Source organism: Gekko japonicus, unplaced genomic scaffold (genome assembly GCF_001447785.1).
Source record: "Gekko japonicus isolate JY-2015 unplaced genomic scaffold, Gekko_japonicus_V1.1 scaffold713, whole genome shotgun sequence".
NCBI classification, from domain to species: Eukaryota; Metazoa; Chordata; class Lepidosauria; order Squamata; family Gekkonidae; genus Gekko; species Gekko japonicus.
In genome coordinates, this window is record NW_015172026.1 from 276959 (window position 1) to 290727 (window position 13769).

At 52.8% G+C, this 13769-nt stretch overlaps 1 protein-coding gene across 1 annotated transcript; it reads left to right on the top strand.

The window, feature by feature from the left end:
* Positions 1-1119: 1119 nt before the first annotated feature.
* Positions 1120-12099, top strand: RCOR2 (REST corepressor 2). The gene is made up of 12 exons (XM_015420548.1): positions 1120-1234; positions 3881-3937; positions 4660-4740; positions 5923-5975; positions 6530-6691; positions 7265-7389; positions 8937-9006; positions 10342-10557; positions 10746-10823; positions 10953-11010; positions 11424-11662; positions 11743-12099. Exons 1-12 carry the CDS (start codon positions 1120-1122, stop codon positions 12097-12099), a joined length of 1611 nt encoding a protein of 536 aa, XP_015276034.1.
* The last annotated feature ends 1670 nt before the right edge of the window (positions 12100-13769 follow it).

The window sequence follows — 13769 nt, forward strand, 5'->3', positions numbered from 1 at the left end:
CTTGTGCTTTCAGAGGAGGGATCAATGTGCCCCCCCTTCTCTTCCCTGACCTTTTCTTCTGCACTTAGCACATCTGGCCTCCACCCTTCCCTTTCTGCATGCCTCTTGCCCCTGCGTGCCTCCTCTGGCCAGATGTGCAAGCAGGCGGAAGGGTCTGAGGGGAGGTGCTAAGGCATGGAACTGGAACTACTTTCTCACAGCAGCAGCAGGAGCAGCAGCAGGAGCAAGAGCAAAAGCAGCCACAGACTCATTGTGTGAGAGGGAGGGAAAAAGAGATGGTGGCGGCAGCGGCAGGATGAGGAGACGGCAGCTCCCGCAAATCCCTCTCGCAACTTTTCCTCTAAGTGCCTCACATGCACGGAGTGAAGCTTTCCTCCTTTCTTGTGGGGTGAAAACAGGGACTCCTGGAGAGGGAGTCCCCTCTTTTTCTCTCTTTTTTGCACAAGTTACTACATCTCCGAAGGGGGAAATAGAGAGGAGGACCAATCTGTTTTTCGGGACCATCGGAAGACTTTTAGGGACCAAATGGTGTGCTGCCCTTTGAGGTCTTTCTAGAATTTTGAAGGCGGTATAGATATATTTTTCTTTTTCTTTTTTCTGTTTTCAGAGTGGAGATACCTGGAATCTTATCTGGAGAAGAGGCTTATTTTAGAAGTTATCATTGTGGGTTACTGCTTCTCCCATCCCGTTCCAGGTACTAAGAGGTTCCCCCCCCCCCCCACCCGGGTGTGTCTCCTACATAACTTCAGTCCCAAGAGTTTTTGTTCACTCTTCATACCCATTACAAGGAAGTTTACAGTAACTTTGAAATTTTGTCTCTCGTTCCATAGTGGAAGAGGAAACCCTGAACTCTCTTTTCTGCCCCTTTGGACGGAATTTACCTTTACCCCCTGCAATTCCAAATCTGGAACTCCTCTCTACCCCTTTGGATTTTCCAAGGGACGTTCGGTTCCTCCGCTCAACATTTTAAAGTTGAAAGAGGGGGAGCAGTCAGCTCGCATGCCTGCAGTTTTGTTTTAAGCAACATACAAGCGTTTTGACTTCTTGAAAGAGGCACAAAGACCCCGGAGGGGAGGTTCTTATCTTCCCCTGACCTGGTGGTCTTGTGGGACTCAGAAGATGCCTTCGGTAATGGAAAAATCGGGGATCCTGTCCAGGAGCCGGTCCAAGTCAGCCACCAACGGCAACCATCAGAACTCGGAGGATGACAGCAGTGAAGAGGAACACTCTCATGGTAAGCCAAGCTGGGATATTATGCGGTGCACACATGGGGAGTTATTAAAACTGGCTGTTTCTCAAGACTTCATTGTGCTCCAGAGGGTGGAGGATTTGAATCTGTGACTGCGCGGGTTGGAGGTCTGGTGTGTCCCAGTTCAGATGAGTTTACAAGGCTGTGCTGTTGTGGAACAAAGAGTTTGGCATCAGAGACTCTTTGGGAGATGGACTGGAGGCCACTGGGCTCATGGCATGAATGGCCCCTGTCTGCCTTTCTCCACTGGAGGGGAAGGGCCCTCTGTCAGCTCACTTTGCCCTCTGGTGGCCACAGACTGCGGGCTGGGTGAGAGTCGGTTAGGGAAATCTCCCCAGAGTGGCCATGGCGGTGGCAGAGGACAACCGTGTTCCGTAAGAGCTGCCTGACCTGGGGCACTTATGATGGAAAATGCACTGAGGAAATCATACCTGTTGGGGATGCACAGAGTGGCAGCATGTGGGTAGTGGGGGGGAAAGCTGCTTTTTAAAGCAACAGAGATGTGGGAGTGGGGATGAAAGAGAGGTGTGTGTGTGTGTGTATCTGTGTGTAGCCTGGTGTGGTGCAACCAAGGGGGTGATGATGACCTCCTTGGGTGGAGTGCCAGGATGCTTGGGATGAACTGAGGGTGCAGGTACAGACCTGGGGCTGAGGCGTGCCAAAGACTGTCCTAATGATGGGACAGTGATAGTTAAATGTGTCTCTGCCTGGCTTTCCCAAATGTCACTCCAAGCATATGTTCCATTGCTCAGGAACACAGAATAAAACAGATTCCAGGGCACTGTGACTGGGAAAAGACCTTCTTTCCCTGAATCCTTCTGGGCGTCACCTCATTTTAGGGACTACCTTGTCACCTTACAGATAAGACTTGACCTGTTTTGCCTATGTGGTCAGATCCAGAAACACGAGGAGGAGCCTAGGACTCCCTTGGTTTTGCCCCTTTTACTTTCTCTCCAGCCCCACCGCCTGGCCAGGTTAACAAAGGAGATGGCTCAGGACTTGGGCTGGGAAGAGGGGTTTGGTTTTATTGTCCCTTAGAGCCCTCCCATGTCACTTCTCTCCCCTCAGAACTCTGCTATGGCCTCTTGTATAGGCTTTGTTAGCCTCCCTCTTTGTGGGGATGCCATGGGGGTGGAGACGATGCACTTGTCACAAGGCATCGGTGCATCTGTTCCTAGAGGTATGCAGTGCCCTTTGAGTTGGCAGTGGGAGACTTTTGTCCACCAGCCACTCGCTATGGAGTACACAGTTGAAATTAACTCCAGTCAGGTCTGTCTTATCCCCACAACACACCCAGGAAAGGAGATGCCTCCTTATGTCACCTCCTTTCCGAGGTGCGTCTGCAGGGAGGTAGGACGCGCTCCATCTCCTGGTAGCATAGCCCATCAGCGAGGTAACAGAGTGTCACTTAACCCCACGGGGCTGTGGGAAAGGCCTGTGGAGTTCTCTGGCTGTCCCTCCGCACCCTCCCTCCCTCTGTAGGACCTTGCTTGGTTGATGGGGGAAGCGCATGGTCCAGCTGATGGCGCCATCTGTCTCTCTGCTAAGTGACATCCGCCCAACCTGCTTGAAGATTCTGCCACCAACACCTTCTCCCCTGACAGCACCCTGATTATGCCTGTCAGACACAGGCAGCTGTGGGGGGGGGGGGCGGAGGGGCTAAATGCTGCCCTGTACATAGCAATAGGACAGTTCCTGTATATCCAGCCACACTCAACAGAAGTGTCCTGAGTGGTACTGTGAGGGTGTATCCCAGAATGGATATAGAAACCTTTCAATTGATACACAGTCCCCAGCCCGACATGTGTTTCTTGGCCCTTGTGCCAGAAAGCGAAAGCTCGGGAGCTCCTTGGCATGACGTTGGCTAAATGCTTCCAGATCTCGCCTGCTGCTCAGCAGCTGTTCGGTAGGTTGGTTTTGTGTGTTATTTTTAAAAAAGGACGGGAGCTGGAGATGGGGAAGGGAGCAGCGGGCCATCCATCTCACAGTGGGAAAGTGCCTCTGCGGCCTGGGAAGCAGCTTCCTCAGCTACTGATGCCTCTCTGCTGGGCTCCCAAGGGGCCTTGCTTCTTGAGGGCCAAGGGGCACCTGCTTCTCGGGTGGCACACGCTGGGCTGGGCACCTGCACCTTCGCTTGGCTCAGCTCTTCATCCTGGGGCTCCCCCTCACGAAATCAGCACCACCTTTTGGGTTGAAGCGGATGGCAACCAAGCAAATGTGCACACACAAAGAAGCCACGCAGCAATCTGGACAGGAGAATGAAAACCATAAAGAATTAGGAGCTGGAAGTGCTTTGGAAGACAGAGCCCTTCCAGGGAGAACCTCACCCCACAATATATACACACCCCACTTCACCTGTACAGAGCTACTGGACTTATGACTCGCTTTGGACATGAGAGTACCTTGCTGTGTTCCCTGAACCTAGCATCCGTTTGGAATTGAGCAAGTCAGGCAGGAAGGCACACCCACCACTGATCCGATGTCTTCCTCTGGTGCCAAGGCTCTGTGGGAAATGCACAGTGGCCCTTTTCTCTCTTATGATTTGGGCCTCATCACAATCTAACCCTTCCCCCCCCCAACTATTGTAGCAGCAGTGGGTCTTTCACACTCGCCCTTCTTGTTCCCTTGCAGACAGCATGATCCGTGTGGGAGCAGATTATCAAGCCGTGATCCCAGAGTGCAAACCAGGTAAAGGAACGTGCATGTGCGCAGCAAAGTGTTAAGCAATAACCACCCCCAGCTCTCTCGGATGAGGACTCTCACTTAACAAGACCGGGTGATTACGATTTCTAGGATGAGTCCCTTCTTCCAAGTGGGACCTGACCTCCTGCCCCAAAGAGACGGGAGGGAGAGATGATACGTCCGACAATCCCCTGCCTGGCAGGTGACTTCTGCCACCCATCCTCCTCCCTCTTCCACCTGGCAGCAAACGGGTGCCGTTGCTCTCTTCCAGCGCTGAACCTTTGGTGCCTCCTGCTCCCCCCTCCCCCCGGGCATCACATAGCTGCTCTTTTCTGGGCTTGGAAGCCCCGTCCACCCCTTGTTCTCAGGGCAGGAGGAATAACCATTTATGTGCTTGGTCAAGAGTGAGGGAATGGAGTCTGTACTGTTAGTACGGTTAATAATGCTTGTGTATAATGCTTGTGTATACTGGTGAGGGTGAAAGGGATGAGCTGAACAGAACATGGCTTTCCCTGGAATCGCAACCGGGGTGGTTGTGTATACTGGTGAGGGTGAAAGGGATGAGCTGAAATGGAATTGCAACCGGGGTGAAGCTCACCTGCCAGGGGCTGCTGGTGTCCTTTCACGGTCTTGGATTTGGGGGCACCGGATCTCGAGCCCAGGAGGAGAGGCCAGGCATGCCTCAAGGAAGCCATCCGATCACCCTTGTTTTCTTCTTTGTCACCCAGAAAGCCCTGCTCGCTACAGCAACAAGGAACTGAAAGGGATGCTGGTTTGGTCTCCTAATCACTGTGTGTCGGATGCCAAATGTGAGTTGCTCCTCCCTTATTGTTTGTGGGAAAAGGGGGGGAGGAGGGAGAAGGGGGTCAAATCAATGGCTGTTAGGAGCTCTGCTCCTCTGGCCCATGTCATCCTTTGGATGCTCCAGCAGCTTCCACCCCCAGTCTGAACCAGTTGCAGAAGCAGCCAAGAACCAGCCTTGCTAGGAGTGGGGGGTGGGGAAACACATTCCATCTTCAGCTGGTAACAGAGCCTCTGACTGACAGCTCCCCCCTCTCCCCCCCTCCCGGGACTCCTAGAAGCAATTACCGTGCGGCTGGTGCGCTGCCTCCGGCTCCTGGGTTATTAATCTGGCTGATGCAGGCAGCTTTCAGGGGTGGGAACACTGGCTGTGCTGAAATGTTGGGGGGAGGCCCCAAACTGGGCTTCGGCTCCCCCAAGTACTGTTGGGAGGACGACCCCCCCAAAAACACCAGAATGCTGCTGTTTGTCACTCCTGACCTTTTGTCACTGAGCCGATATTGTTTAGCATCTCTCTCTTGAGAGCCAGTTTGGCGTAGTGGTTAAGTGTGCGGACTCTAATCTGGGAGAACTGGGTTTGATTCCCCACTCCTCCACTTGCACCTGCTGATGTGACCTTGGGTCAGTCACAAGCTCTGGCACAGCTGTCCTTGAAAAAGAGCAGTTTGTGTCAGAGTTCTCTCAGCCCCACCCACCTCACAGGGTGTCTGTTGTGGGGAGGGGGAGGGAAAGGAGTTTGTAAGTCGCTCTGAGACTCCAAGTGAAGAGCGGGGTATAAATCCAATCTCCTCCTCCTCCTCTTCTTCTCTCTCTCTCTCACACACACAATGTATAAGAACCCCCCTTTTTTCTTTCTAAATATGGGCTTACATAGGCTCTGCCTGCAAATAGTGTCAAACGCGGTCCTCTGAGTGCAACCCACAGATACTCCTTAGCTTCCTTGGGTGTGTGTGCATGTCCCCTCATATGCACAGTACTTGGATTCTCTCCCTGACTGTTAGCAGCAGAAGCTCTCCCACTTGGATCCTCACAAACATTTGTGGGTGTCACACAGGAGGAGGAGGAGGAGGAGGAAGAGATCACGCCCACCCAGAGCTGGCAGGCCAGCCACCCACCCACGAAGATGTCAGAGGCAGCATCTACATTCTGCCCCCCCCCAGCACCTGATGTTTGTCTCTTTCTCCCTCTAGTGGACAAATACATTGCCATGGCCAAGGAGAAGCACGGATACAACATAGAGCAGGTAAAGAGAAAAAATCAGATTCCTTGTTTTCTGGCCTACCTCAGAATTGTTAACAGAGAAACTGAAACTGAACAAGTTCTGCATGAGCAGAACAAATTACACAAAACGATGTAACACCATTTGATTTAATTAACCAAATTTTGATTTATTAGACACAATCGCCGTTTAGCATCAACTGGAACAGTTAAGAGTTTGTTGGAGACAAGTGTAACCCACTTTACGTTAGGTGCTCTCTCGCTCAGAGCAAAACCATACGAGGACAGGAATGCAATGGGCAGACAAGCTGAATAGTGGATATCAAAGGCAGGGAGCTGAAGAATGTCCTTTCCCCGTTCAATGACGTCCTTCCTAGAGGACCCCCATTCCGATCTGTCTGCCATCACCCTCCTTCACTCTTCAAAGTTTATCTTCAAAACAACGAGGGCTAGAAACTTATTTTGAAGGAAAGAATAAGACTTGAGACTTTCGGGAACCAATTTCGCCCCCCCCCCCCAATGCTATTGTGGCCACTTTTGTGTCATTGGAGTAGTCGTTCTTGTTGGTCTTGCCCAAAGGCTTTGGGGATGCTGTTGTGGCACAAACACGATGTGGAGAAGTCCCTGGCTGATCTGGCTAATTTCACACCTTTCCCTGACGAGTGGACAGTGGAGGACAAAGTCCTGTTTGAACAAGCCTTCAGCTTCCACGGCAAGAGCTTTGCTCGCATCCAGCAGATGGTAGGTGGCCACTGCTCTCTGAAGAGAGCGAGAGAGAGAGAGAGAGAGAGAGTGTGTGTGTGGAAAAATGGGGCCCAAAGAATGGCACTCTTCTACCATCAGAAACTGCTTACACTGTAAAGGACATCAGTTAAATTATGTGAAGTTGTCACCAGATATCCAAGGACTGCACATGCAAATGTGCCCTTTTGTGGTGTCCTGAACTGACTATAATGTCATTGTACTTTCCTGCCTTAAACAAAATAATAATACCTCTTTTCTCCTATACTGGGGGGGGGGCACTGCAGGGAAAGACTGCAGGAAAAGAGAGGAAGTCAGCCAATGGTGAGATTCGAACTCCACTCCTGCTCTTTCTCCTGACAATTCAGACACTTGACTGTGCTTCTGGCACCTTGACCCACATGCCAAGTGTAGGCAAGATCTAGTGCCAGGGCCCCAAACCCTGCGTGTCAACATCACCCCTCCTCATCGTGCAGTTGCATCCCTTGTTCTATCCAGAAATTAGACTTTGGGATTCATTTTCTGCCCTTCTCCACTCACTGCATTCCTCCTCCTCCTCCACTGCCTATTTAGCTTCCTGACAAGTTGATTCCCAGCCTGGTGAAGTACTACTACTCCTGGAAGAAAACCCGGAGCAGGACCAGTGTGATGGACCGGCAGGCCCGCAAACTGCTCAGCAAGAAGGAGAAGGATGACAGGTCAGAGGGAAGGAGGGGATGAACATGGGCGGGAGCTAGCTGGATGTTAGGTTCACAACAGAAGGAACTGGTTAGCAGCAGAGGCAGCCAAGCTGCAGGGGGAAGCCAGTATCTTTGTCTTCTAGTCCATCACGACTAGAGATGTAAAATTTCCGGAAATGTTGAAGCTCGGGAAAAAAACACGTTTTTTCCCCAGTTTTTTTCGGGGGGAAACGGAAATTTTTGGAAAAATTGAAAAAAATGCTACATTAGCACTTCTTTTGTCTTTTCTAGATTGAAAGTCATTCTGTTACTTTAGGAACATAAAATATGACTATGGACATTTTTACTTGGCATGAAATTATCACAACTAGCATATTAAAAATATAGTGCGTCCAAACAGTTATCACAAACAGAATACCCGCCCACATGCAAAAACAAAACTGAAACCTTTTTCTTTTCTCGTGACAATAGCACCTCCTAAAGGAAGAAATGCATCTTGTTCTTGCATTGGAGAGTTCAGTTTGTAACCTAGGACTTGCTTGTCAGTGCACAGAAATTAGATCAATCTGATACCATATATATTAGAAATGATTTGGAAAATATTTGAACACCTTGTCTTAAAATATTTTATTCATCATGTTAAAATAAAACGTTCCATAATCAATTTTTTTTCTTTTCTTTTTTCAATTTTTCCAATTTTTCGGGAAAAAAGGTTTTTTCCCGGGCTTTCACATCTCTAATCACGACTGCAGTGTGGGAACCCCAGCTGCTCAGATTAATCACTGGCCCCCTTAACGGTGGAAAGCCACCGCGAGTTTGGCTCAACGGCCAGATGACATGGAGATGGCTCCCCAGAAAGCTAGTCTAAGCACAGCAGGTACACGCCCAGGCAAAGCACTGGCAGAGGGGAAGCCCCGTTCTCGCATGGAGGGTGTGAAAGCTTGGCATAGGCGGCCTGGCGTTTCACACGCCACAGCCTCTTCCAAGACCAGGGCTGTCTGCTGCCACAAAAGCCTCCGTGGGCAAATAGTGTGCTTCATTTATGAGGCCGTCACAAGATTGTCGAGTGTCCTCCTGGGACGAAAGGGTTCCAGTGTTCAGGGAAAGGGTAGCACACATAAGGGACAGCCAGAAGATTGTAATTTCTTGATGCGATTCTGCGAATTGGTGCACCTCAGCCTGGATTCAGAGATGAGCAGCGGCATCCCAAGATAGAACGAGAGTCCAGCAGCGACGTGGAGACTAAAAATGTATTCCCACGTAAGCTTTTGAGACTCATGAATGCTTATGGTGGAATAAATTTTGTTAGTCTCCGAGGGGCCACTGGGCTCCCATTTTGTTTTGCTGCCGGCTGACTTAACACAGAGACTCGTCTGCAATTAGCATCCCGAGATGTTCTTAAAAGAAATCATGGGAGTGTCCCAGCAGTCCCAAACACATTATGGCCCCACTGCCTGTGGGGAAAGTAGGCAAAAGTACCCAACTGGAATTGCTAAATGGGGGGGGGGGGGGGGAAGGGCCCTGGAGTGGAATGGCTTCTGAATGCTGTTGGATTTCCCCTACAGCAATGACGAGCTGGAGGAAGGGCGGCAGGCCAGTGAGGGTGAATTTGATGCCATGGACCCCAAAAAGGAGGTATGGGAAATAACGTACTGCTAAGCCAAAACGGATGACAGATAAGCTGGGAAATGTATAGTTCCTTCAGTGCCTGAATGTCTGAGGACTGACAGACTTGGAATAAGCACAACTGGGGCTAACCTCCCGCTCACGTCACCGAAAACAGGGCTGCTTTCAGCCCCACCGTGCTGGTGTGGTGGGAAGTGCCTTCGAGCCGCAGCTGACTCATGGCGACCCCCTCGTGGGGTTTCCCAGGCAAGAGACGTTTGGAGGTGGTTTGGCCAGTGCCGGCCTCTGCACAGTGGCCCTGGGCTTCCGTGGTGGTCTCCCCTCCAAGTACTGCCCAGGGCTGACCCTGCTGAGCTCCCGAGATCTGGAGGGACTGGGCTCGCCTGGGCCATCCAGGTCAGGGCTTCATGCCCCTTGCGCATATAAAATGTGGCGTGTCATACAGATGTCATTGTCTGGATGCATCTCAGGCTTCCGTTTCTTAAGTTTCTATCCCTTACGGATGTAGAACAAAGCTTGGTGATTAAAGGGCTGCAGTTTTGGTTACCCTTGGCAAAGAGAAGGTATTTCGAATACATGGCTCTAAAAAACAAAGATGGTATATGCATGGGGGGCACTCTGCTTGGAAAGGATATACCGTATTTACTCAAAAGGAAGATGACCCTGAACATGACTCCCCCCCCCTCCAATGATAGACACATAAAATTATTACTGGACATAACTTGTATGCAGATGTAAGATGACTGCCCTCCCCCTTTGATGGCAGACATGGGGGGGGAAGTTTGTTTTGTGTTTGAGTAAATACAGTAAAACAGAAAATAACTATAATTGCAGAATGAATGACACAGGAGCCCTGCTTTGTCATTACGCTTTTGTCACTCCCTATGCCACATACCCAAAAACCTCACTACACATCATCTTGATATGCCCAGTTGCCATTTTGTACAAATAGGACAACATGTATATTTCCCAGCTTCACTGTGTGCGCACAAATATCTACTCCTACCCCCCCCCAACAATATGCAAGAAAATATGCATATTGACAACTGTGTGTATCGAGAGGATTTACACAAGAGAGTGTTCTGCCAGTACCTGAGGTAGGACCGCCAAAATCATAAGGCCTGAAAAGGGCTTGTATTGAGGGGGGGGGGAATACTGACCCCCAGCCTCAGGAACAAGGAGTTAGTACAACTGGAAGATGCTTCCAATAGGGGCTGTTGAGGAAAGGCGCCTAAGAGGTGCGCGGAAGAGTATTGCACGAGTAACACACTGTGGCAGTAAGGGAGGTTGGAGGGAGACCCCCATTTGGGCCTCTGCTCAGCTTTCTCATCTCCCCTCTCCCAGCCTAGTTATCAGAAGCCGCTGAACAGCAAACCGGGGCCTGTGAAGAAGGAGGTCCAATTGTCGCAGTACCGGCACCACCCGCTTCGCGCCCGCCGGCGGCCCCCCAAGGGCATGTACCTGAGCCAGGAGGACATCACTGGCCTGTCCACCAGCCCCGACATGGCTTCCCTCACACTGCGCCACTTGGACTCCCAGCTGGTGTCCCTCAAACGGCAGGTAGAAAAGCCTCCCGTCCCCTAGGGGGTCCCCTTACGGCTCCCCCTAGCAATGACCCAGGGGTGGGTGGGGGAATAGCCCGCAGAAAGGCTCCTTCCTCCCCCCAGGGGATCTGTACTCCTCTGCCTCACAATCCCAGGCAGGTGGGAACTGGGGCATTGAAACTTCTAGCTTCTGCTCTGTTTTAGGTACAGAGCATCAAACAGATCAACAGCAGCATGAAACAGGTCTTAGAAGGAGGAATAGACAAGTTGCGGCCGCCTGAGGTGAGTGTGCCAGGCAGAAGAAACAGGGCACACCTGAGTGCTGCCCTTTTTCTGACACCCCCCACCCCCCCCGAGCAAGTGTTCTAAGAGGGATGGCAAAAGATGGGACAATGCTCTTTTCTCTTCCAGACCAATGTAAAATTTAATTCACGCTGGACGACAGATGAGCAGCTGCTGGCCGTGCAGGGTGAGCACCAGGGGGCCCACTGGGATTGGGGAAGCAGGGAGGAACCCACCCTGGGAGGCGGCGGCCCCTCCTCTCCTGGATTTCACCGTGTACCCGACTGATGGGCTGCTCCCCTCAGTGGGGGAAAACTGTCCCTTTGGAATTACGATGGTAGTGCAGATGTCATTGGAAACGGCAGCCCTGGGGCGACTTCTCTGCAGCGCAGATTGCTGGAGACACGACAGACAGCCAGGCCACAGTCAATATGTTCTAAGTGGGACAGATGGGAGGGGTGGGGGACTTACCATCACAAAACCGGCAGCAGGGCTCTTGTACCACATCTAGCTCTCTCTCCCCGCCCTTTGCCTTGTTCTGAGAGAGGGCCACCCGTGTGTCCTCAAGATATTGAAGTGCACCTTTCTTCTCCTGCTCAGCCATCCGAAAGTACGGGAAGGACTTCCAGGCTATCGCAGAGGTGATCAGTAACAAGACCGTCGCTCAGGTGAAGACTTTCTTCGTCAGCTACCGGCGACGGTTCAACCTGGAGGAGGTGCTGCAGGAATGGGAAGCAGAGCAGGAGGGAGGGTGTCCGACAGCCCCCCAGGGCAGCTCCCCTGCCCAGGACCCCAAGAGCTCCAGTGCATCACTAGCCAGCAGTGAGGAAGAGGACGAGGTGAGGGGGCATGCCAAAAGCCTGTCATGCCACAGAGCTCCGGGCTGCCCGCACTGACCACCTTTCTCCTATCCTTGCAGGTTCAGATCACTGCCGTCTCCCGCTCCTCCTCCTCCTCGCAGCAGCAGCAGCAACCTCCGCCGCCGCCCCTTCCACCGCCCCCTCTCCCGGCTTCCCCCCGACCGCCGCCTGCAGCCCTCTCCCAGCCGCCCCCTTTGCTGAGGCCCACACTCCCGACGGCACCCACGCTGCACCGCCAGCCGCCACCCCTGCAGCAAGGCCGCTTCCTGCAGCCCAGACTCTCGCTCAACCAACCGCCACCCCCGCTCATCCGGCCAGCTACGTCACGACAGGCAGCCCGGGGAGGCCAGCACCCCCCCTCGCTCCTTGGCGGTGGGGCGGGAGAGCCGCCCCCGCCCTCCCCTGCCTCCCTCTGAGGGTTCTGCCTCCTACTTAGCAGTCTGTGAGCCTCACACCACAGCAGTTGCCGCTGGGATTGGTACGACCTGCTCTCCTGGCCCTCTGTACAGAAATGGGTGGAACTGCCGTGGTCGTGAGACAGGAAGGGGTTGGGGGAGAGAGAAGGGGCCGCAGGGTCCCACCTGTCATCTGGTCCAGCTCAGGTAGGGTCTAGAAAGCTGGCACTGAGTCCTAGTCCCCAAATGAATTGGGATGGGGGGGGGGCTTCTTTTTTTTGGGGGGGAGAGAAGTGAACAGATAGAGGAATAATAGTAGCTTGGGGGGGGGAGGGGGGATTCTGTTTACACTTTGCAAATTGGTTTGCAGCAGTGCCTGTGTGGATGGGGGAGGGGGGGAAAGGGGTGTGGTCAAGGGGCTGAGTGGGCCACAAGTAGGAGTAATTTTTTTGGGGGGGAGGGGAGATCAGCCCAAGGGGAGGGCGTGTCTAGCTGAGCAGTCAGGAGGGGCTGAGAGCCCCAAGTGCTCCCCACGCAGTGGCCGTTTCCGCTCCTCTGCAGACAGGGAAGCAGCTGGCAAAAGCCACACACTGGCTCAGGTGGAGGCAGAAGGGAGAGCCGTGCCCAATGCCCCTGGCCCACGTGGGCAACAGCCTTGGCAGCAGGCCGTGACAGCCGGACTACCTAAAACAGCTGGGCAAGCTTGTGGGTGTGCAACTCCCCTCCTGCCCTCCCCTCATCGGGAGACAGGGCAGAAGCATTTTCTGTCCACAGAGCATTTTCAATAAAGGTATTTTGTTACATGCGGCTGGTCTTTTCGCCCTGCGTCTGGCACTGGGAACAGACTGGGAGGTGGAAGGAACTGTGGCGCTGGGAAATGCAGCAGGAAGGAGGATGCGCTGTCGCGTTATCAAGGCCGCTTCACAGAAAATACTTTCCTATCCTTTTCTGGAAAACCAGTTGGGAGAATGATGAGTTTCATTTCTTTGGCAGGTGAAGGCCTTCCCTCAGCCCCTTCTTGGGGGCTGTCATAGCTCTGAGCAGTTTTGCCTCTTGCCAACCCTGCCAACTGGGCTGCTGGAGCAGACAAACACAACGTTTCTGCCATGTGTGGCAGCAGCTCCACTGCGGGATCCTCCCAGCTCATGGAGAAGGGCAGCCTCTTGTGGGGCGCCGCAACCCCCTGTGTGGGTCCCAACTAGCCCTCTTGCCCCACCCGTCACCAACGTTCCACAGCAGTCCTGCCAGAGGTCATGCCACAGATCAAAAAGAAGCCAGGCTGAACTGGCATGGAATCAAGACAACCAGACAAGGTAAGCTCCCTTGGAAAGGGGCCCTCATGACCCACTGCCTTCAGGCCTTGCCTCACTGGCGCCAACACCACCGCTGGGATCAGGCTCCCTACAGGACCACCCACACCCCACCACAGCAGGTACTCCTCGGCCCTTACCTGGCTCCCCCATGCCCCTGCACATACAGCCTCTCCGGGAGTAGGAGTGTGTATGTGTGTGTGTGGGGGGGGCCCACGTGATATGCTAGAAACAAAAACCAGCGGAAGCCAAGCCAGGCAAATGCTTTCTGGAAAGTTTAATCTAGATCCTGTAAAACTACATCAAACGGCAGCGTCCCTAGAGGGAGAAGGGGGGGAGAACGAACAAAAAGGGGGGGGGACATGATTTCTCTTTAAAAAA

Coding starts and splice junctions, on each gene's coding strand:
- RCOR2 (XM_015420548.1), top strand. CDS start 1,120: ATGCCTTCGGTAATGGAAAAATCGGGGATCCTGTCCAGGAGCCGGTCC. Junction 3,938..4,659: donor GATCCCAGAGTGCAAACCAG/GTAAAGGAACGT, acceptor TTTGTCACCCAG/AAAGCCCTGCTCGCTACAGC. Junction 7,390..8,936: donor AAGAAGGAGAAGGATGACAG/GTCAGAGGGAAG, acceptor TTTCCCCTACAG/CAATGACGAGCTGGAGGAAG.